The sequence below is a fragment of the Nerophis ophidion genome, linkage group LG14 (genome assembly GCF_033978795.1).
Source record: "Nerophis ophidion isolate RoL-2023_Sa linkage group LG14, RoL_Noph_v1.0, whole genome shotgun sequence".
Taxonomy (NCBI): Eukaryota; Metazoa; Chordata; class Actinopteri; order Syngnathiformes; family Syngnathidae; genus Nerophis; species Nerophis ophidion.
In genome coordinates this window covers 42,013,165-42,036,951 of record NC_084624.1, presented here as the reverse complement: position 1 = coordinate 42,036,951, position 23,787 = coordinate 42,013,165, and the positions used below count along the sequence as shown (strand labels likewise).

The window sequence follows — 23,787 nt, the reverse complement described above, 5'->3', positions numbered from 1 at the left end:
GATCTGACTAATCTAAGCCTAACACTAGATCTGACCAATCTAAGTCTAGGATTAGATCTGACCAATATAAGTGTAGCTCTGACTAATCTAAGCCTGGTCTCTAGATCTGACCAATCTAAGTCTAAGACTAGCTTTGACAATTTAAGTCTAAGACTACATCCGACTATTCTGAGGCTAGAACTAGATCTGACTAATCTGAGCCTAAAACTAGATCCGACCAACATAAATCTAAGATTAGATCTGACTAATCCAAGGCTAGAATTAGATCAGACTCATCTAAACCTAAGACTAGATCTGACCGATAGAAGTCCAAGATTAGATCTGACTAATCTAAGTCTAAGACTAGCTTTGACAATTTAAGTCTAAGACCACATCTGACTAATCTAAGGCTAGAACTAGATCTGACTAATCTAAGACTAAAACTAGACCCGACCAACATAAATCTAAGATTAGATCTGACTAATCTAAAACTAGAACTAGATAAGACTAATCTAAACCTAAGACTAGACCTGACCAATATAAATCTAAGATTAGATCTGACTAATCTAAGTGTAGATCTGACTAATCTAACTCTAAGACTAGATATGACCAATCTAAGTCTATGACTAGATCAGACCAATCTAAGTCTATGACTAGATCAGACCAATCTAAGTCTATGACTAGATCAGACCAATCTAAGTCTATGACTAGATCAGACCAATCTAAGTCTATGACTAGATCAGACCAATCTAAGTCTATGACTAGATCAGACCAATCTAAGTCTATGACTAGATCAGACCAATCTAAGTCTATGACTAGATCAGACCAATCTAAGTCTATGACTAGATCAGACCAATCTAAGTCTATGAGTAGATCTGACCAACCTAGGTCTCTGAGCATAAACTAATGAACTCTACTGGGATGAGAGGTTGAAACGTCTTCTAAGACGAACCAAACAGTTCAGTTGTGATGATGGAATGCCCTGAGATGAAAATTACCTGGATGAATGACAACATTCATAGACATTCAATTTGTAATGAATAATTACTATTTTTCTTAAATTTGTTCAGCGCGGCCATTTCCGGAACCTATTAAGTGATAAACCAGGGATTACTGTATTGTTGAATAACTGCCAGTGTATCGTACACGCGTGAAATAATTGGACATTAAAGGCCTACTGAAATGAGATTTTCTTATTTAAACGGGGATAGCAGGTCCATTCTATGTGTCATACTTGATCATTTCACGATATTGCCATATTTTTGCTGAAAGGATTTAGTAGAGCACATCCACGATAAAGTTCGCAACTTTTGGTCGCTAATAAAAAAAGCCTTGTAGCACACGGATGTGCACGTGACGCCACTGGTTGTAGAGCTCCTCACATCCTCACATTGTTTACAACCATAGCCACCAGTAGCTAGAGCGATTCGGACCGAGAAAGGGCCAATTTCCCCATTAATTTGAGCGAGGATGAAAGATTTGTGGATAAGGATAGTAAAAGGCGAGGGCAGTGAGAGCGATTCAGATGTTATTAGACACATTTACTAGGATAATTCTGGAAAATCCCTTATCTGCCTATTGTGTTACTAGTGTTTTAGTGAGATTATATTGTACCTGAAAGTCGGAGGGGTGTGGCCACGGGTGTGGTGACCGCTAGTGTCTCTGGTGGGAGGAGGTAATAGTCCGCAGTTGCAGGAGGAAGCAAGCTCCGCTCATAACTACGGTAAGAGCCGACTTATTACCACAATTTTCTCACCGAAACCTGCCGGTTGACATGTGGTCGGGATCCATGTTCGCTTGACCGCTCTGATCCATAGTAAAGCTTCATCTTGGGGAATTTTAAACAATGAAACACCTGCTGTGTTTGTGTGGCTAAAGGCTTAAAGCTTCCCACCTACATCTTTCTTCTTTGACGTCTCCATTATTAATTGAACAAATTGCAAAAGATTCAGCAACACAGATGTCCAGAATACTGTGTAATTATGCGATTAAAGACTACTTATAGCTTGGATCGGGCTGGAAAAAAATGTCCGCTACAGCCGGTGAAGTCAAACGCACGCGTCATCATACCGCGACGTTTTCAACAGGACACTTCGTGGGCAATTTAAAATTGCAATTTAGTGAACTAAAAAGGCCGTATTGGCATGAGTTTGCAATGTTAATATTTCATCATTGATATATAAACTATCAGACTGCGTGGTCGGTAGTAGTGGGTTTCAGTAGGCCTTTAAAATGATAAAATGTAACATGAAAAAACAACAACAAATACACTGAAAGGACAAAAAAAAAGGCCACCTTTTAAACATGTTGCTTAGCTTGGGAAAACGGCATAGAGAAAATGCCGATCAGGTTGTTTTTTTCCTATTTATTGAAGTATATCATTGGAAGCCCCGCCCACCAAATAAAAACAAAACAAAAAAACAATAGCATTTTTACCGTGGCAGTGAACTGTACTGACGCTGAGCCTGAGCGAAGGAGTCTTCTTGTCTCTGACGCTGCATCTGGACCTCCACGGACACCGAGTGACGGCCGGGCTGACTCTGACCGTTCTGACCGCTCACGTTCGACTGCCAACGACAACAGAATTTCAGCCCTCGCCATCTTTATTCCACGAGACGACGGGAATGAAAACCGCCATTTGATGATGCACGCACAGTGACTCACCTGTCCTTGGCGAGGTCAGGTGACACACACACAGAGTGAAGGGAGGAGCATGCTGGAAACTCACGAGTGGGCGGAGTTACAAAGATGAGCGATGATGGATGTTAGTGGGGGCTTAATGGACATGGACATAAAAGTACAGCAGTTTTCGTGCCAATATACTGGGTGGCCATCTTTGTAGTTTTTATGACCACAGAGCAACTATTCCAGAAAGAGAATATATATATTATATATATAATCCATCCATCCATTTTCTACCACTTACCCCTTTCAGGGTCGCGGGGGGGGGGTGCTGGAGCCTATCTCATCTACAATCGGGCGGAAGGCGGTATACACCCTGGACAAGTCTCCACCTCATCGCAGGGCCAAAACAGATAGACAGACAACATTCACACTCTAGGGCCAATTTAGGGTTGCCAATCAACCTATCCCCAGGTGCATGCCTTTGGAGGTGGGAGGAAGCCTGAGTAACCGGAGGGATCCCACGCAGTCACAGGGAAAACATGCAAACTCCCCACAGAAAGATCCTGAGCGCAAAATCGAACCCAGGACCTTCGTATTGTGAGGCAGATTCACTAACCCCTCTATCACTGTTTTGCCTATAATATACACACACATATATATATATATATATATATATATATATATATATGTATATATATATATATATATATATACATATATATACATGTATTATAGGCAAAACAGTATATATATATATATATATATATAAATATATATATATATATATATATATATATTTATATATATATATATATATATATATATATATATATATATATATATATATATATATATATATATATATGTATTATAGGCAAAACAGTGATAGAGGGGTTAGTGAATCTGCCTCACAATACGAAGGTGATATATAAATATATATATATATATATATATATATATATATATATATATATATATCACCTGCAAGCTGTGACTCGCCGTCAGCACATGCCCCGCCCATATCCGACGGTGCTCGTCCTCAGCTCCATAGACAGCGGCGGTGACCTTTGCTACTGGCCACATCTCCCTCCACAAATATTATATATATATATATATATGTGAATATACATATACATATATATATATATATATATATATATATATGTATGTGAATATACATATATATATATATATATATATATATAATATATACATATATATGTGTGATTATACGATTATACATATATAATTTATATATATATATATATATATATATATGTGAATATATATATATATACATACATATATTATTTGTGGAGTGAGAAGTATGTATTTATATATATATATACACATACACATATACAATTATATATGTATAAATTATATATATATATATATATATATATATGCATATATATATATTTTCATTTATATTTACATATATTTATATACATATATAAAATTATATATATTTGTGGAAGGAGATGTGACCAGTAGCAAAGGTCACCGCCGCTGTCTATGGTGCTGAGGAAGAGCGCCACCGGATAGGGGCGGGCATGTGCTGACGGCGAGACACAGCTGGCGGGTGATTAGATTCACAGGTGGTACGTGTTAATCTAATCATCTGTTGTCTTTAACATTGAGCGGCCGAGTGCAGGAGGGGGAGGAGTATTGGGGAGACTGCAAAGACTGGAAAGAACGTTTTTGTCTGAAGAGCTTGTGGAAAAACAATCATTAAAACCTTTTTCAACTCTGCCCAACTGGCATCTGGCGTATGTATCAGCGGGACCGCAAGTACGCGGCGTCTACAATATTAAATATATAATATTATATATTATATATATGCATATAGTACATCACAAATAAAAAAGTCCAACGTCTCCGATGACAAAGACTGCCAGCAAACTGCTTTCAGGTCAGCTGTGTTGTCATAGTGATGTCATTATTTTAATGGAAGTGCTGATGGGTCATCATCAGAGGCGACGGCCATAAAACTATTATGGCTGCTGAAAGAGAACCTCACTCCCCCCCCTTAAAGCAAACCAAGCATGTCAGGACTATCATATTAAGGATAAAGACCACCTGAGGCTGAGTCACAATCAGTAGCGTGGTGTTTCACTCTGTGGCTCCAAGGAAGGCAGCGTTAAAACATAATAAAATATACACGACTAAAATAAAAATGAGCTTCTCTTTCTTTGATTTAACAACCCACAATTCTTCACACTTTATTTCACGATGAGAGAGACCAGGGGAGGAGCCTAATGGTTGTTCTATTTTCGCCACTATTACTACTTTCTAGACGTGGGATTCTCCAACTGTGGTGCGCAGGCTCTGTAACGATCTGTCACTTACTTTCTGATAGTTTTTCGTGTTCTGTACTTTATTTCCTGTTCAGTGCTCTTATTTTGTCATACTTCCTGTTTACTCCGCTGAGCACTGTTTTTGTCACACTCGCCGTTGATTGGCAGCGGTCCTCAGCTGCTGTCAATCAACATAGGTCTATTTATGTTTCACTCGAGCACTCCTCAGTGCTCGAAGTTAAAACCATGTTGGGAACATCTCCATGCAAGACTGCTTTCTGTTTATATCTTTTACTTTGATGAAATTAAAATCATCTTACCGGCTTTCTGCTCTCCTGGATTTTTGCATACTTGAGGTCACACAACTGCAGCCATGCGACATCCCAACAGGCTCCATCTAATGGTACGCCTGAGAATCCCTTAATTAAATATTTAAACACAGTGTGACCGTTCGAACTGTGTGCAATGTCACAGTGGCCAAAAATATTAAATATACTTGTTAAACAAAACTTCTGTCTTGTTTTTGAGGAACATTTAGGCCTACTACGCTACTGTATTTTTAATGTTGGTCATTATGATGCGAGTTGGAGAGCTAAGTTTCTTCTAAGATGGTACTTGGTGATCTAGACTTCAATATGATTTGATCTTTTTCTAAGGTGTTTCTTTTCATTAGTATCCACTTTTTAATATGTGCTCTGCGGTTGTTGCATTTTGTATTCTTACACTTCTGAATCTCATTTGTAAGTATAAATTGTGTTCCATTTGTCCTCAAGGTCTCATTAAGTTGCATGTGCCTTGTACTTTGTTGAGCCCTCATATTGTTTATATTCTAAGGATTATACGTATTACATTATCTTCTGTTTCATTGTAATGTGCATCTTAGATGTTTAATTTATTTTCCGAATCCGGTGGTGTTGAAATCTCCCTATAAAAGTGCCAGTGTTAACCAGGAGCATGTGTATGGCAAATCCAATGGAAATTAGCATCGAGCTAGCGCATCTCTTTTAATGCAATTATTTTATGTCGGAGTGTCACAGATAATGTGCATTCGGTTTTACAGCACTTTTAGAGCTTATTGACTACGACTACAAAGGCGGACGTGCGCAAATTTTCAGGACTTATGCAGATCCCAAATACAGATCAGAAGCTACCAGAAGGTAAGAAAAGTTGCTTTTGCACTATATTGCGAAACAAAATGCCAGATAACATGTCTTACCTTATACAAATACACCATAATAATACTCGTATGTTGAAAAACAGTACAATCCAAAACGCGGTGCCGCATCATCGCTTACCAGAGTCGTACTAAAACATTTTGATCGATTTTTGAGCGCCGTGTGTAATGTTCTATATTTTCAATGGAACATGTAAACTGTTGGTGTTGTTTACTTAAGTCATATTGCAGTCCACACATATCTCTTATGTGGTCAGACTTATCACACCATGTACCAAATAAAATTGCTTCGAGGTCAGCAAGCGCAACCAAAATGATTTCCTACATTAGGCGCACTGGGTTAATAAAGCGCAGTGTTGAGTTGTGACAAAATGAAAGGGTTTTAAGTGCGCCTTGTAGTCAGAAAAATACGGTGCTCATTTTTCTTAAAGTATTTCCCAATAAAGTTGGATTGTAACTATAACAGAGCTATTATTACCTTTATTTTAAACTTCTGTTACCGTATTTTATCGGATTATAAGTCACAGTTTTATTCATAGTTTGGCCAGGGGTGCGACTAATACTCTGGAGCTACTTATGTGTGGAATTATCAACACATTACCGTAAAATATCAAATAACAACCGAAACCATCGTGTCCGGATTCAGAAAGGCTGGAATAATTGGAACTGCAACTGACGATGACTCTGACGTACCGATTGAAAAGGAAGCGGCGCATTGTCTAGCTTTGGAGTTGGCAGAGTTGTTTAGAAGCGACATCGAGGAAGATTTCATGGATTTAGCGATTGGGAGTGACGGATTGTTTGGTAAACGTATAGCATGTTCTATATGTTATAGTTATATGAATGACTCTTACCATAATATGTTACGTTAACATACCAGGCACCTTCTCAGTTGGTTATTTATGCCTCATATAACGTACACTTATTCAGCCTGCAGTTTCACTATTGTTTATTTATTTTAAATTGCCTTTCAAATGTATATTCCTGGTGTTGGACTTTATCAAATAAATTTCCCCCAAAAATGCAACTTATACTCCAGTGCAGGGGTAGGGAACCTATGGCTCTAGAGCCAGATGTGGATCTTTTGATGACTGCATCTGGCTCTCAGATAAATCTTAGCTGGCATTTCTTAACATGATAAGTCAGTGATTTTCAACCTTTTTTGAGTCAAAACACATTTTTTCATTGAAAAAATTCTGGGGCGCATCACTAGCCGAAAACATTAAAAAAAATTAAACTCAGTAGTCGATATTGACAAAAAAAAATTTGTTCTCGCGATAGCTCTTGTCTTTATGTAGGTGTAATTACAAGCTGTAACTTATTTTGAGTGTTTTCTGTGTTTTTACTGTGTGACTCGCGCTCCTATTTTGGTGGCTTTTCTTCTTTGGTTGGTATTTTCCTGTAGCAGTTTCATGTCCTCCTTGAATGCTATTCATCGCACCTGCTTTGTTTTTACAATCAAGACAATTTAAGTTGTGCAGACGCACTCCTTCTTTGTGTGGATGTTGTTGATTGTCATGCCATGTAGGGATGTACTTTGTGGACGCCGTCTGCTCCGCACACTGTAAGTCTTTGCTGTCGTCCAGCATTCTGGTTTTGTTTACTTTGCAGTCAGTTCAGTTTTAGTTTAGTTTTGCTTCAATGCCTTTTCTTAGCGGCACTCGCCTTTTGTTTATTTTTAGTTTAAGTGTTGGATTCCTTTTTACCTACATGCTGCCTCCCGCATATTGTGATCACGACATACCATGTTCCCGACATCTACAAAAGCAATTAGCTACCTGCTTCCACCTACTGATATGGAAGAGTATTACACACTTACTCTGCCAAGCTCTAGACAGCACAGACATTCAATAACAGCACATTTTTGAATTATAATTACAGGTTTGCAAAAAATATTATCAACCCAATTAGGTGAAATTACATAATGTCTCCCATGACACACCAGACTGTATCTCACAGCACACTAGAGTGTGCCGCGGCACAGTGGTTGAAAAGCACAGCGATAAGTAATGAATAATTCCGCTGGTAATCACAGTGTTAAAAATAACGTTCAAAACATAAAACATTCTCATGCATTTTAATCATCCATCCGTTTTCTACCGTTCCTGTTCAAGAAGTCACATTGATGGTAAGAACTATTTATTCATTAGCTTCAGAATAACAATGTTATTAAAAAGAATACTTACTATATTCTTAAAATGTTGGTCTCACTTAAAAATGCACATTTATTTGTATTCAGTGTTAAAAATGATTATTTGGCTCTCTCGGAAATACATTTTATAATATTTTGCTTTTATGGCTCTCTCAGCCAAAAAGGTTCCCGACCCCTGCTCTAGTGCAACTTATATGTTTTTTTTTCCTTCTTATTAAGCATTTTCGGCCAGTACGATTTATACTTTGGAGCGATTTATAATCTGAAAAAATACGGGATGTCAATTTATTGATCTCGTATTGGGTGTTATATTGAAATTTGGAATTCTCACTTTTAGGTCTGCTGCATAATTCTTAAACGTGGCATTTTGTTAGAGCCACAAAAAAAAAAAAAGACTCGATTGGAGCAATAAATGTGTTGAGTTGTTGGGACACAAAGAGATAAAATAGTGGGTCCACATTTTCAGACAATAATAACTGGAATGCGCCACTTGAGGACGAAAAGTATGAAAAAAAAGACACTTTTATTGTCTGGCGAGAAAGAACAGTCTAAGTTTCTCATATAAGCAATCTATATATTAATTATTCAGCACACCAGCACGTTTCTTCACAGAAACACAAAGATAAATAGCTGGTAACTGACAGTTCAGTCTAAATAAAACACAAAAGGTACAATTGTGCTACAGATTTAAAAAAGCTACACAGATTTAAAATGAATAGAAATACAAGACCTAGTCCTTTTAAAAAGTCTTTGTTCACACACTCGGTGTCAGAGTTTGTTCAAGGCATAAAAAGGCACCTTCAAACGGTGAGCTGGTGGGCGTGTCCATGCGGATGATTGACAGACATGGAGAGCGAATGAGGAGACAGGTGGGCGGGGTTAGTGCTGGTGCTCTGACTCCTGCATGCACTGTTGATGAGGGTTAGCCTTGTTAGCATGGGGGAGGAGTCAGTCTTGTTGATGGTTAGTGATGGTTAGCATCGTGGTGCTAACAGCGTTAACGGTCACTTTCTCCTGCCAGGGGCAAGGGGAGGGGCTTGGTCACGTGTCACGCACTCACCCAAGGCTGCTCGAAGCTGAACGTGCGGCGCCGGTCGTCCGCGTCGTCCGGAACGGTCTGCGCCTGCTGGAACTCCTGCCTCAGCCTCTGTATTCGGTCGTGGTTGCTCGGGGCGAGCCGGTTACTGAAGGCGAGAGAGAGATGAAGGGATGAATGATTGAACACACTTGTGAATCGTTTTCAGCAGCCCGGAAAAGAACGTTCTTTCGGATCCAGCATGTTTTGTGTCATCAAATAAGTGACCCAGATAGGATACAACAATGTGGGTTAACATAAAAGCTATTTATAGAACACATTTATTGATGTTTCACTTCTTTTTACACTTGAAAACGTTGACTCCAAACTGTGGAGGGGGGCGTGGCCTGCGTGTGCCAGGAACGGCCTCGAAGTCAGCAGCAGGTGCGTAGATGGCCCAGGTGGGTCTTGTTGTCTAATAACCTGTCGCTCTGTTTAAGCAGCAGCTTGGAGGAGATTGTTAGTGGGAGCTGGAGGTGGAGCGAGAGCACGAGCAAGAGCGACTAACGGACAATTGCTGGAAAGCAACCTTCGGCACAATCAAAAATAATGACTCTATTGCAACGATGATCCAGGCTCGCATTGCAATGCTTGGTGGTCGAGAGCGGCGGTTCTCAACGTTTTTTTCAGTGATGTACCCCCTGTGAACATTTTTTTAATTCAAGTACCCCCTAATCGGAGCAAAGCATTTTTGGTTGGAAAAAAAGAGATAAAGAAGTAAAATAAAGCACTATGTCATCAGTTTCTGATTTATTAAATTGTAAAGCAGTGCAAAATATTGCTCATTTGTAGTGGTCTTTCTTGGACTATTTGGAAAAAAAGATATAAAAATAACTAAAAACTTGTTGATAAATAAACAAGTGATTCAATTATAAATAAAGATTTCTACACATAGAAGTAATCATCAACTTAAAGTGCCCTCTTTGGGGATTGTAATAGAGATCCATCTGGATTCATGAACTTAATTCTAAACATTTCTTCACAAAAAAAAGAAATCTTTAACATCAATATTTATGGAACATGTCCACCAAAAATCTAGCTGTCAACACTGGATATTGCATTGTTGCATTTCTTTCCACAGTTTATGAACCTACATTCATATTTTGTTGAAGTATTATTCAATAAATATATTTATGAAGGATTTTTGAATTGTTGCTATTTTTAGAATATTTAAGAAAAATCTCACGAACCCCTTGGCATACCTTCAAGTACCTTCAGGGTTACACGTACCCCCATTTGAGAACCACTGGTCTAGAAGACCCACAGGCGAGCAACCTCCACAATCTTATGTGGAAGGGACCGTGGCCTGCGGGCCTGCAGCAGAACGGGGTGTGCCAGGAAGTCAGCGACTTCAACAACAAGGCCCACCTGGGCCATCTACGCATCCATCGTCCTGGCACACCCCGTTGCGCTGCGGGCCCGCAGGCCACGCCCACCTCCACACAATCCTTGCGTGTACACTTAATAAACCCTGCGGTGCATTTCATGACACACTCGGCCATCTTTTTCCACAAAGACAGATCGTACACGCTGATATCTCATTGGCCCACAATAAGCACCATTCAAATCAACCCACTTCTTTTAATTAAAAGGCGCCATCTTAACGAGAGATTTCATTAAGAGAAGGTCGTCATGGGAGTCTGTGCTCTGTTAAATAAACATTAACTGATGCACTCTGATACACGCACGCACACACACACACACACACACGCGCACGCACACACACACACACACACACACACACACACTTGTATTTGTTACCTTCTTGAAACCTGAGAAAAATGTCTCCCTCTTTAGGACCACCCTTTCTAGATATATAAATATTTGTATTTACAACATTAATAATAAATACATACAATGCAAATATAAAAAAGGTAAGCTTTTAGTAAATGTTGTTGTTGTTGAATTTTTGGTTTTTGATCTTCATTATTTACTTCAAGGCTTCATAATAATTTTGGCCTAAAGGGGCGCATTTCAATTTCTTACACTAGTTATTACATGTGTTCGCCAGAGGGGGAGCACTTCACATTTTTTACATACACTTGTTATTTCATATGTTGACCAGAGGGGGAGCGTTTTTAAAAATGACACAGTCAATTTCCATCCATTTTTTACCGCTTATCCCTTTCATGGTGGCGGGGGGTGCTGGAACCTATCTCAGCTGCAATCGGGCAATTTGAAAATACCTCCTTTTTGGCACCACCATAATTTTGATATATTTCACCACCAAGGGTGCAAATGATTTCTCTATTTTTTTTTTTTTTTGTAATGTGCTTAAGGCCGATGACAAAAGAGTCACAGACCTCGGTTTGGGCAAACCAGCTGTAAAAGCTAACTGTTAAAGGCCTACTGAAACCCACTACTACCGACCACACAGTCTGATAGTTTATATATCAATGATGAAATATTAACATTGCAACACATGCCAATACGGCCTTTTTGGTTTACTAAATTGCAATTTTAAATTTCCCGCGGAGTTTCTTGTTGAAAACGTTGAGGTATGATGACGTGTGTTTGTGACGTTATTGGTTGGAGGGGACATACTAGCTCAGCACCACTCACAGCTAAAAGTCGTCTCTTTTCATCGCATAATTACACAGTAATTTGGACATCTGTGTTGCTGAATCTTTTGCAATTTGTTCAATTAATAATGGAGACGTCAAAGAAGAATGCTGTTGGTGGAAAGCGGTGTATTGCAGCTGTCTTTAGCACCGAAACACAGCCCGTGTTTCTTTGTTTGTTGTGAAGCTTTAACACAGAGCGGTCAAGCGAACATGTTTCTCTCCGTCAACCAGCATGTTTTTGGATGGGAAAATTGTGACATATATCTTACCGGAGACATCGGTGGATTATTCATCCTCCTGCAGTAGTTGTCAAAAAAGGCAGCTGTGAGCTTGGCTCCTCGGCTTCTCTGTGAGACACCGGCGTTCACCGCAGCCATCCGACCTTGAGGTATGTCTTTACAATCTCACTAAAACACTATTAAAACAATAGACGGATAAGAGATCTTCCAGAATGATCCTAATAAATGTGTCTAATTACATCAGAAACGCTCACACTGCCGCCGCCGTCGCCTTTTATTTTTTTTTCTAATCCTTCACTATCAATATCCTCAGCCACGAATCTCTCATCCCCGCTCAAATTAATGGGGCAATTGTCGTTTTCTCGATCCGAATAGCACTTTTTGTTGGAGGCTCCCATTATAAACAATGTGAGGAGGCGAGGAGCCATGAATTGATTAACGTGGACCCCGACTTAAACAAGTTGAAAAACGTATTCTGGTGTTACCATTTAGTGGTCAATTGTACGGAATATGTACTGTACTGTGCAATCTACTAATAGAAGTATCAATCAATCAATCAAAACCTCACACGGGTGACGTCATCGTCTGCTACCTCCGGTAAAAGCAAGGCTTTTTTATTAGCGACCAAAAGTTGCGAACTTTATCGTGGATGTTCTCTACTAAATGCTTTCAGCAAAAATATGGCAATATCGCAAAATGATCAAGTATGACACATAGAATGGACCTCCAAACCCCCGTTTGAATAAAAAAAAAAAAATTTCAGTAGGCCTTTAATGGCTATTATATTGTTAGTACCGTTTGACGCCGGTTGTTTTACGTCCGCACCGGAAGTCATAAAATCAGCTGTTCACCTGGCGGGGTTTTTTCGGTTGATGAATAGGAAAGTCCTTCTTTAGCTGCTGTCTTGTCTCATCATAAATTGCTGCCTTTGCACCTGTTCATGTTTACTTTTGTATGCACATTTAAAATCAACAAAAAAATCCTGACTTTGGAGCAATGTTCACGGATTCTAGTATTTTTGCTCTCTATTAGATGATTTGGGTCCTAACGTGTTCACCGGTCCTCATATGGAGGGTACTTTTTCTAGTTGATGTCTCAAGAAAGGTTTGGAATACAACACACACACACACACACACACACACACACACACACACACACACACACACACACACACACACACACACACATACACTCTCACACACACACACACACACACACACACACACACACACACACACACACACACACACACACACACACACACACGTACACACACACACACATGTACACTCTCACACACATGCACACTCTCACACACACACACTTGTACACACACACACGTACACTCTCACACACACATGTACATATACACACGTACACTTGTACACTCTCACACACCCACTTAAACACACGCATACACATACATACACTCTCACACACACGTACACATACACACATGCACACTCTCAAACACACACACTTGTACATTCTCACACACCCACATGAACACACGCACACATTTACATTCTGACACACACACGCACACTCTCACCCACACACACTTGTACACTCTCACACACACCCATGAACACACACACACTCACGCGCACACATGTACACTTACACATTCAGATGTACACTTTCCCACATACACACACACACACACACACATGTACAGTATCACACACACTTGTACACTCTATCACACACACACACATACACACACACATGTACACTCTATCACACACATGTACTGTATCACACACACGTATACTCTCACACACACACACACACACACACACACACACACACACACACACACACACACACACATGTACTGTATCACACACACGTATACTCTCACACACACACACACACACACACACACACACACACACACACACACACACATGTACAGTATAACGCACACTTGTACACTCTATCACACACACACACACACACATGTACACTCTATCACACACATGTACTGTATCACACACACGTATACTCTCACACACACACACACACACACACACACACACACACACACACACACACACACACACACACACACACACACACACACACACACACATACACTCTTATCAAACACACATGTACTCTATCACACACACATGTACTGTATCACACACACACGTATACTCTCTCACACACACACACACACACACACACACACACACACACACACACATGTACTGTATCACACACACGTATACTCTCACACACACACACACACACACACACACACACACACACACACACACATGTACTGTATCACACACACGTATACTCTCACACACACACACACACACACACATGTACAGTATCACGCACACTTGTACACTCTATCACACACACACACACACACATGTACACTCTATCACACACATGTACTGTATCACACACACGTATACTCTCACACACACACACACACACACACACACACACACACACACACACACACACACACACACACATACACTCTTATCAAACACACATGTACTCTATCACACACACATGTACTGTATCACACACACATGTACAGTATCACACACACACGTATACTCTCTCACACACACACACACACACACACACACACACACACACACACACACACACACACACACACACACACACACACACACACACACACTGTAGCGGTTAGTTTAGACAAGCTTATCAGATAAAGAGAAGGGGTGTGGGGAGGGGGGGGGGGGGGGGGGGCCCGGCCCTTCGTCTGCTGACAAAAAGAGGCAGCCGCCCTGCTAAGCGGTGAAAAATGAGGCGAGATGATGAAGGCGATAAGTGCCACGCCATCGATCGAAGCGGGGACGCCCTCCGCTAGCGGCGGCGCTAGCGGCTAGCTAACAGAGAGGTGCCGCTGGCTTGCTTCCTTTGTGCTATCACACCTTCCCTCAGCTGAGACGGTGCGCGATACAAGGACAACGGAAGACACTTGGAAACATATGGGTGCTCGCGGGCGTGCGGCTACTTTAACGTCAGCGTGAAGAAACAAAACGGCAAAAAAAAGTTTTCTTGAAAGTGGCTTAGTAGTTAGCACCTGCTCAGGTGCTCAGCGGTTTTAGAGCTGGTTAGCATGTTAGCCAGTCAACACCCAACTACTGCACATGCGCTAAAGTCAAAATAAGACCAGAAAGTTTGGAATTCAAGCATTAAAAATATGTTTTAAGTCCCATAGAATCTCTGCGCTCACAAGAGACAACATTGGCAAGCATCCAAGGATTTAAGTTAAAGTACCACTTACCACTTACTAGGTGTGGTGAAATAAACATCTGCATTTGACCCATCCCCTTTTTACCCCCTGGGAGGTGAGGGGAGCAGTGAGCAGCAGCGGTGGCTGTACTCGGGAATTATTTTGGTGATTTAGTTGTTTCGTTCGCCTTTTCTTTCACTTTTTAATGTTAAAGTACCACTGATAGTCACACATACACTGTTTGTGAAATTATCCTCTGCATTTGACCCATCCCCATGTTCACCCCCTGGGAGGTGAGGGGAGCAGTGAGCAGCAGCGGTGGCCGCGCTCGGGAATCATTTTGGTGATTTAGTTGTGTCGTTCGCCTTTTCTTTCACTTTTTAAAGTTAAAGTACCACTGATAGTCACACATACACTGTTTGTGAAATTATCCTCTGCATTTGACCCATCCCCATGTTCACCCCCTGGGAGGTGAGGGGAGCAGTGAGCAGCAGCGGTGGCTACGCTCTGAATTATTTTGGCGATTTACTCGTGTGGTTCGCCTTTTCTTTCACTTTTTAAAGTTAAAGTACCATTGATAGTCACACACACACTCTAGGTGTGGTGATATTATCCTCTGCATTTGACACCTCCTCAATTTCACAAACCTGGGAGGTGAGGGGAGCAGTGAGCAGCAGCGGTGGCCAAGCTCGGGAATCGTTTTGGTAATTTACTTGTGTGTCGTTTTTTCTTTCATTTTTTAAAGTTAAAATTAAAGTACCAATGATAACCACACAGACTAGGTGTGGTGAAATAATTTTCTGTATTTGACATATCCCCATGTTCACCCCCTGGGAGGTGAGGGGAGCAGCAAGCTGCAGTGGTGGCCACGCTCGTGAATCATTTTGGTGATTTACTCTTGTCCTTTGCCTTTTCTTTCACTTTTTAAAGTTAGAGTACCACTGATAGCCACACACACACACTAGTTGTGGTGAAATTATCCTCTGCATTTGACCCATCCCCTTGTTCACCCACTGGGAGGTGAGGGGAGCAGTGAGCAGCAGCGGTGGCCACGCTCGGGAATCATTTTGGTGATTTAACACCCAATTCCAGCCCTTGATGCCGAGGGAGGTAATGGGTGCCATTTTTATAGTCTTTGGTACGACTCGGCCGGGGTTTGAACTCACGACCTACCGAATCTAGAGCGGACCCTCTAACCACAAGGCCACTGAGCAGGCTTGTATGTTTTACACCTGTATGTTAAAATGTGACTTCCAAAGTTGCATGTACACCAAATAAAGCTTTTATGATCCCGGAACCGATTATTTCGATAACACTTTAGTATAGGGAACAAATTCTAAGTAACAAAGACTTAATTTAGTTATTTGGACACTAAGGGAACATATTCTATGTAACAAATACTTAATTTAGAGTTATTTGAACACTAGGGGAACATATTCTATGTAACACAGATTTAATTTAGAGTTATTTAGACACTTGGGGAACATATTCTACGTAATAAAGGTTTAATTTAGAGTTATTTGGACACTAGGGGAACATATTCTATGTAACACAGATTTAATTTAGTTATTTAGACACAAGGGGAACATATTCTATGTAACACAGATTTAATTTAGAGTTACTTAGACACTAGGGGAACATATTCTACGTAATAAAGGTTTAATTTAGAGTTATTTGGACACTAGGGGAACATATTCTACGTAACACAGATTTAATTTAGAGTTATTTAGACACTAGGGGAACATATTCTACGTAACAAAAGTTTAATTTAGAGTTATTTGGACACTAGGGGAACATATTCTATGTAACAAAGACTTAACTTAGAGATATTTGGACAATAGGGGAACATATTCTATGTAACACAGATTTAATTTAGAGTTATTTAGACACTAGGGGAACATATTCTACGTAACAAAAGTTTAATTTAGAGTTATTTGGACACTAGGGGAACATATTCTATGTAACAAAGACTTAACTTAGAGATATTTGGACACTAGGGGAACATATTCTATGTAACACAGATTTAATTTAGAGTTATTTGGACACTAGGGGAACATATCCTATGTAATAAAAGTTTAATTTGGAGTTATTTGGACACTAGGGGAACATATTCTACGTAACAAAGATTTAATTTAGAGTTATTTGGACACTAAGGGAACATATTCTATGTAAGAAAACATTTATTTAGAGTTATTTGGACACTAGGGGAACATATTCTAAGTAACAAAGACTTAATTTAGAGTTATTTGGTTAGGGTTAGGGGGTTAAGGTTAGGTGGAGAGGCCGACGTCGGGGCAGGGCACGCTGCAGCCCTGCCCAAGATGGCGGCAAGGAGGCGGAGGATGCGGCGGAGCGGAGAGGTGGGGCGTACCGGGAGCGACGCCGCCGCAATCTAATTCAGGTGCGTGGCTCACACACCAGGAAACTACTAACATTTCTCCTGTGAATGTATAAAAGGAGAGATGGAGGAGGAAGGAGTTGGAGAGCCTGCAGGAGCAGATGAAGAGCAAGAGCGATCAAAGAGCGACAGAGAGCGAGCCATAGAAGAGGACGACGACGACGGCGGCGGCGGCGGCTGAAAGAGCAGACCGGGAGCAGCTACAAAGCGATCCGACCCACACTAAAGCTTGTTCATTGAAAAATAGACCGGAGTCAAACCTGCAAGAGCAAAATGTCCTTCCTTGATGGTTCTGGGAACCCACACGACAGCAAGCAACTGTCACAGGTTAAGAATGGGGAATACTAAAGTGTTACCGGCTTACTGGTTGTATAATAAGGCCATGCAGAATAAGGCATTAATACGTCCAATATGTTACTAATTTGCATGTTAACAAGGAACTATTTAATGGTGAATATGTTCCCCATACTAAAGTGTTACCAGTATTTCTATTTTCATCATTTCTGAAGGGGACAAAATAGCTTCAGAGTGTAAAGAAAATGAGAAACGGCGGGAGTGTGATGCTAACGAGGGGATTAGCAGCACCAACAAGCGTCGCAGGTGTGTGTCGATGCCGCACAGAGATTAGAGGGGTCAAGGTGTCGCCGTGTCTGAGGTCATTTGGTTCCCCGTCGGATGATCTCAGCTTTCCCTCAGGATTTAACAGCTTTAACGCGACAACGCCGGGGGCCTGACGGATCGTGCAAAACATGGCAATTAGACTCCGAATCGATACAACGGCAAACATGTCAGGCGAGGAGGAAGACGAGCTAAATGTCATCTATGGAGCTGTATAACTCGGTCGGTAAAGTGGCCGTGCCAGCAACTTGAGGGTTCACGGTTCGATTCCCGCTTTTGTCGTCCTAGTCAATCAATCAATCAATCAATGTTTACTTATATAGCCCTAAATCACTAGTGTCTCAAAGGGCTGCACAAACCACTACGACATCCTCGGTAGGCCCACATAAGGGCAAGGAAAACTCACACCCAGTGGGACATGGGTGACAATAATGACCCAGTGGGACGTCGGTGACAATGATGACTATGAGAACCTTAGAGAGGAGGAAAGCAATGGATGTCGAGCGGGTCTAACATGATACTGTGAAAGTTCAATCCACAATGGATCCAACACAGTCGCGAGAGTCCAGTCCAAAGAGGATCCAACACACAGCAGCGAGAGTCCCGTTCACAGCGGAGCCAGCAGGAAACCATCCCAAGCGGAGGCGGACCAGCAGCGCAGAGATGTCCCCAGCCGATACACAGGCGAGCAGTACATGGCCACCGGATCGGACCGGACCCCCTCCACACGGGAGAGTGGGACATAGAAGAAAAAGAAAAGAAACGGCAGATCAACTGGTCTAAAAAGGGAGTCTATTTAAAGGCTAGAATATACAAATGAGTTTTAAGGTGAGACTTAAATGCTTCTACTGAGGTGGCATCTCGAACTGTTACCGGGAGGGTATTCCAGAGTACTGGAGCCCGAACGGAAAATGCTCTATAGCCCGCAGACTTTTTTTGGGCTTTGGGAATCACTAATAAGCCGGAGTCCTTTGAACGCAGATAATAATAGTCACTGCCGTTGTGTCCTTGGGCAAGACACTTTACCCACCTGCTCCCAGTGCCACCCACACTGGTTTAAATGTAACTTAGATATTGGGTTTCATTATGTAAAGCGCTTTGAGTCACTAGAGAATAAAGCTAATTGATTGCTTTTCAATTAATTAATATTTGACAAAGGGAAAATTTTGTGAGCGAGTGAATCCTGGGAAGATTTACATATTCTAGAGCAGTGGTCACCAACCTTTTCGAGCCCTAGATCCCTGGTCTCAGACAAAAACCAAAGCGTCACGCACACACGCACGCACGCACGCACGCACGCACGCACACACGCACACACACCAAAAATTTGGACACACCTTCTCATTTCAATGTCTTTCTTATTTTATTTTCACGACTATTTACATTGTAGATTGTCACTGAAGGCATCAAAATTCTGACACCTGTGAATTGAAAACCATTTCAGGTGACGACCTCTTGAAGCTCATGGAGAGAATGCCAAGAGTGTGCAAAGCAGTAATCAGAGCATAGGGTGGCTATTTTGAAGAACCTACAATATAAAACATGGTTTAATTTATTTCACCTTGTTTGTTAAGTACATAACTGTGTGTTAGAATAATCATGTATATATAGTATCACACAACTTTAGTATGCTTAAAGTCCGTTGCTATAGTTATTAGCTATTGTGCTCAAGCTGCATTTTTTCTATCTGTGCAAGGACAAAACTTCTTGTCTGAGAGGTGGCCTCAGCCGCAGATGTTATCTTTGTTTTAGCACGCTAGCAGCCAAGGACTTCAAGGACCTCAACAAAGATAAGATGACAGCACACAGAAGAAGCAGAAACAAGGAAATCACGAGGCCCAGCACATTCCGTCACATATAGTGCATACTGGACCTGCTTAGCATAACATATGTGACCGCTCCTTTTAGAGGCGGCCTCAGTGATGTTGACTATGGAACTTCTGAATAAATAGAGGGACACGGGAGCTGAATCTTAGACCATAGGGCGACACTATGACTAAGTGTGCAGCTCCATGCCTTCTCCTCATGAGCTAATTTGAACTCTGTCTCTGCTTGGTTCCTTGCTTCTTGTCTGATTAATAGATGTCATCAGTGTTTGAACCGGACAGTGCGTCCGTTCATAGTTTTGATGCCTTCAGTGACAATCTACAATGTAAATAGTCATGAAAATAAAGAAAACATATTGAATGAGAAGAGGTGTCCAAACTTTTGGCTTGCACTGTGTGTATGTGTGTATATATATATATATATATATATATATATATATATATATATATATATATATATATATATATATATATATATATATAAAATCTCCTGATGATTGAGGGAACCCCTCATGAAACAGTTCTGTAGAGATGAAGTAGTCTTGTGATTTCTCCCACACCTACATATTACGCTCTACCACGGTATCGAACACTATTCTCTGGATAATCCAATCAAGACATATATATATATATATATATATATATATATATATATATATATGTGTGTGGGGGAAAAATCACAAGACTACTTCATCTCTACAGAACTGTTTCATGAGGGGTTCCCTCAATCGTGAGGAGATTTTAATGGCAGCATTCACATACAATGGTTTATACAGGGCACGGAGTGGGTAGGTACAGGCAGGCGTAGGGGCGTGGTGATTGGCTCATGTGTTACCTAGAAGGTGTTTCCGTCTGTGACGGCATGCTGATATGATTTCACTGCGCTTGTTGAGGGATGGCAGGTCTGGGTGTTATATAATAAACATTTTCTCTTTTAAGCATAGGTTAATATATATATATAAATATTCTTTTTTTTTTTAAGACAAAGCCAGGTGGTTGTATTATTGGCTGATTGCATACCTTTTTTCACATTTTTAGAGGTCTGTCATTCCCTCTCTGGGTGGGGGTGTCACTGATGTCATATTAATACATTACTTGTTCCTAATATTTTTGCGATCGACCATTAGGGGTTTAGGACCCGCCCTACTGTGATGTTTACAGACTTATTGCTGTAACACAGGTGGTGGACGATTTTGGTTTGTAGGAGATTTGGGCCATTCCACATATACAGAAATTTCAGAGTGAAGTTCTGATACGGGTTGTGTTTAACTTGATGTGCAGAGTTAGCAGCGGGGCAATAAAACAACGACAAAATGGGCCCTGAGGCACAATTAAGACAGCCCTCCTGTCAGTCTTGGAAGAAACTGCACAACTTTTTAGCGATTAACATATTTTGCATTAATGCCGCCTGTGATTGGCTGCTGATCTAACATGTGATCACTGCAGTGACTTTGTGCGATGCACACATTCTCGGTTGCGTCTGTCAAGCATCCCTCAGGCGACGGCCTGGTCTGTGGCGGCAGATAAAGCTTTGTGTTGTCACGTGACCCCGGGCAGCCTGTCGGTCACCTGGGGAGAAGGTAACTAGGCAACAAGGTTTGAAACCGACTTGGGTGAACTGCGGCGTCCTAATGACTCCTCGCTATGTGGCCCTTTGGAGGACACTTCAAAGTGTGCAAGGGTTTTTTTTATGAGCGATGCAAGACAAGCACTCTTGACTTTTTAATTTCTAATTCTTCTTTGTCTCTTTTTTTTTCTCTTGTTAGTGTTTGCTAACACATTGAAGATGTGACACTTATGGGGATTAATTTGTGTCTTTATTACCAAAGTTTTTTTTTTGACGCCGAGTTTATGTAATTGATTTTTTTTGCGTTTGAGTTTTATGATTTTAATTAAATTCTGCTGACGATTAGATGTCCGATAACGTCTTTTTTTCCGATATCGTCCAACTCTTGATTACCGATTCCGATATCAAACGATACAGATATATACAGTCGTGTAATTAACACAATATTATGCCTAATTTTGTTCTGATGCCCCACTGGATGCATTAAACAATGTAACAAGGTTTTCCCAAAATAAATCAACTCAAGTTATGGAAAAAAAAATGGCAACAAATGCACTGCCATATTTATTATTGAAGCCACAAAGTGTATTATTTTTTTTGACATGCCTCAAAACAGTAGCTTTGAATTTGGGACATGCTCTCCCTGAGAGAGCATGAAGAGGTTGAGGTGGGCAGGGTTGGGGGGCGGGTGGAGTTGAGTAGGGGTATGGGGGTAGTGGTATATTGTAGTGTCCCGGAGGAGTTAGTGCTGCAAAGGATTCTGGGTATTTGTTCTGTTGTGTTTATGTTGTGTTACGGTGTGGATGTTCTCCCGAAATGTGCTTGTCATTCTTGTTTGGTGTGGGTTCACAGTGTGGCGCATATTTGTAACAGTGTTAAAGTTGTTTATACGGCCACCCTCGGTGTGACCTGTATGGCTGTTGACCAAGTATGCGTTGCATTCACTTGTGTGTGTGAAAAGCCGTAGATATGATGTGACTGGGCCGTCACGCAAAGGCAGTGCCTTTAAGGTTTATTGCCGCTCTGTACTTCTCCCTACGTCTGTGTACACAGCGGCGTTTTAAGAAGTCATAAATTGTACTTTTTGAAACTGATACCGATAATTTTGAAACCGATACAGATAAGTTCCGATATTACATTTTAAAGCATTTATCGGCCGATAATATCGTCAGTTCGATATTATCAAACGTCTCTACTGACAAATTCATTGAACAAAATTATGTGTTTTAAAAGTCAGTGTGTAAAAATTCAGTGTAAAAAAAAGTCAGTGCTGAAAAATTGAGTGTCAAAATATTTGCTGCTTCAAAAAGCAAGACTCACTTGCACTCGATCCTGCCTCTGAACCAGTCAATGAGGTACCAAGTATGAAGTCACATACATAACTAACATTTCAACGCGGCCTGAAGAATAATTTCAAACCATAGAAATGATTCCAATGGTAAGAATCTGCACTTTTTGAGTGACAGTTTTAGTGACATTTTACACTGAATTTTTCTAAATTGATCATTTTTTACTCTGAATTTTAAAACCCTGAATGGTTTTCAATGAAATTGTTAGCATAATTTGATGTGAAAAATTGTTACGGTGCATATGTTTTCCCGAAAAGTTTGGCATTCTTGTTTGCTTTGGGTTCACAGTGTGGTGCATATTTGTAACAGTGTTAAAGTTGTTTATACGGCCACCCTCAGTGTGACCTGCATGGCTGTTGATCAAGTATGTCTTGCAGTCAATTACGTGTGTCTGCAGGAGTCTCATATAACATGTGGCTGTGCCGGCACGCTGTTTGTATGATGAAAAGGCGGACGCGATGACATGTTGTAGAGGATGTTAAAGGCAGAGCTATCACGGCATGCCCTTAGTATTGTTGGCCAGGTGAAAATCGGGACAAATTCGGGAGAACGGTCGCCCCGGGAGATTGTCGGGAGATGCACTGAAATTCGGGAAAAATCGGGACGGTTGGCAAGTATGTTGCTCGGGCGGGAAAGCCATTCAAAGAAGGTGAATTAATTAAAAAGTGCATGTTAGATTTTTTCTC

General features: G+C 40.9%; 1 protein-coding gene across 6 annotated transcripts in view; it reads right to left on the bottom strand.

The window, feature by feature from the left end:
- pard3ab (par-3 family cell polarity regulator alpha, b) overlaps positions 1 to 23,787 on the bottom strand; it is a 581,331-nt gene that overhangs the window by 7,531 nt on the left and 550,013 nt on the right. For 5 of the 6 annotated variants that reach the window (XM_061920783.1, XM_061920784.1, XM_061920787.1 and 2 more), the window contains 2 exons: positions 9,291 to 9,414; positions 2,416 to 2,546 (listed from right to left, as the gene is read on the bottom strand). In XM_061920783.1, the coding sequence (XP_061776767.1) occupies positions 2,416 to 2,546; positions 9,291 to 9,414 (255 nt within the window). Of the gene's footprint in view, positions 1 to 2,415; positions 2,547 to 8,734; positions 9,140 to 9,290; positions 9,415 to 23,787 lie in introns of those variants that run through there. The other variant, XM_061920788.1, reaches the window with a different exon arrangement.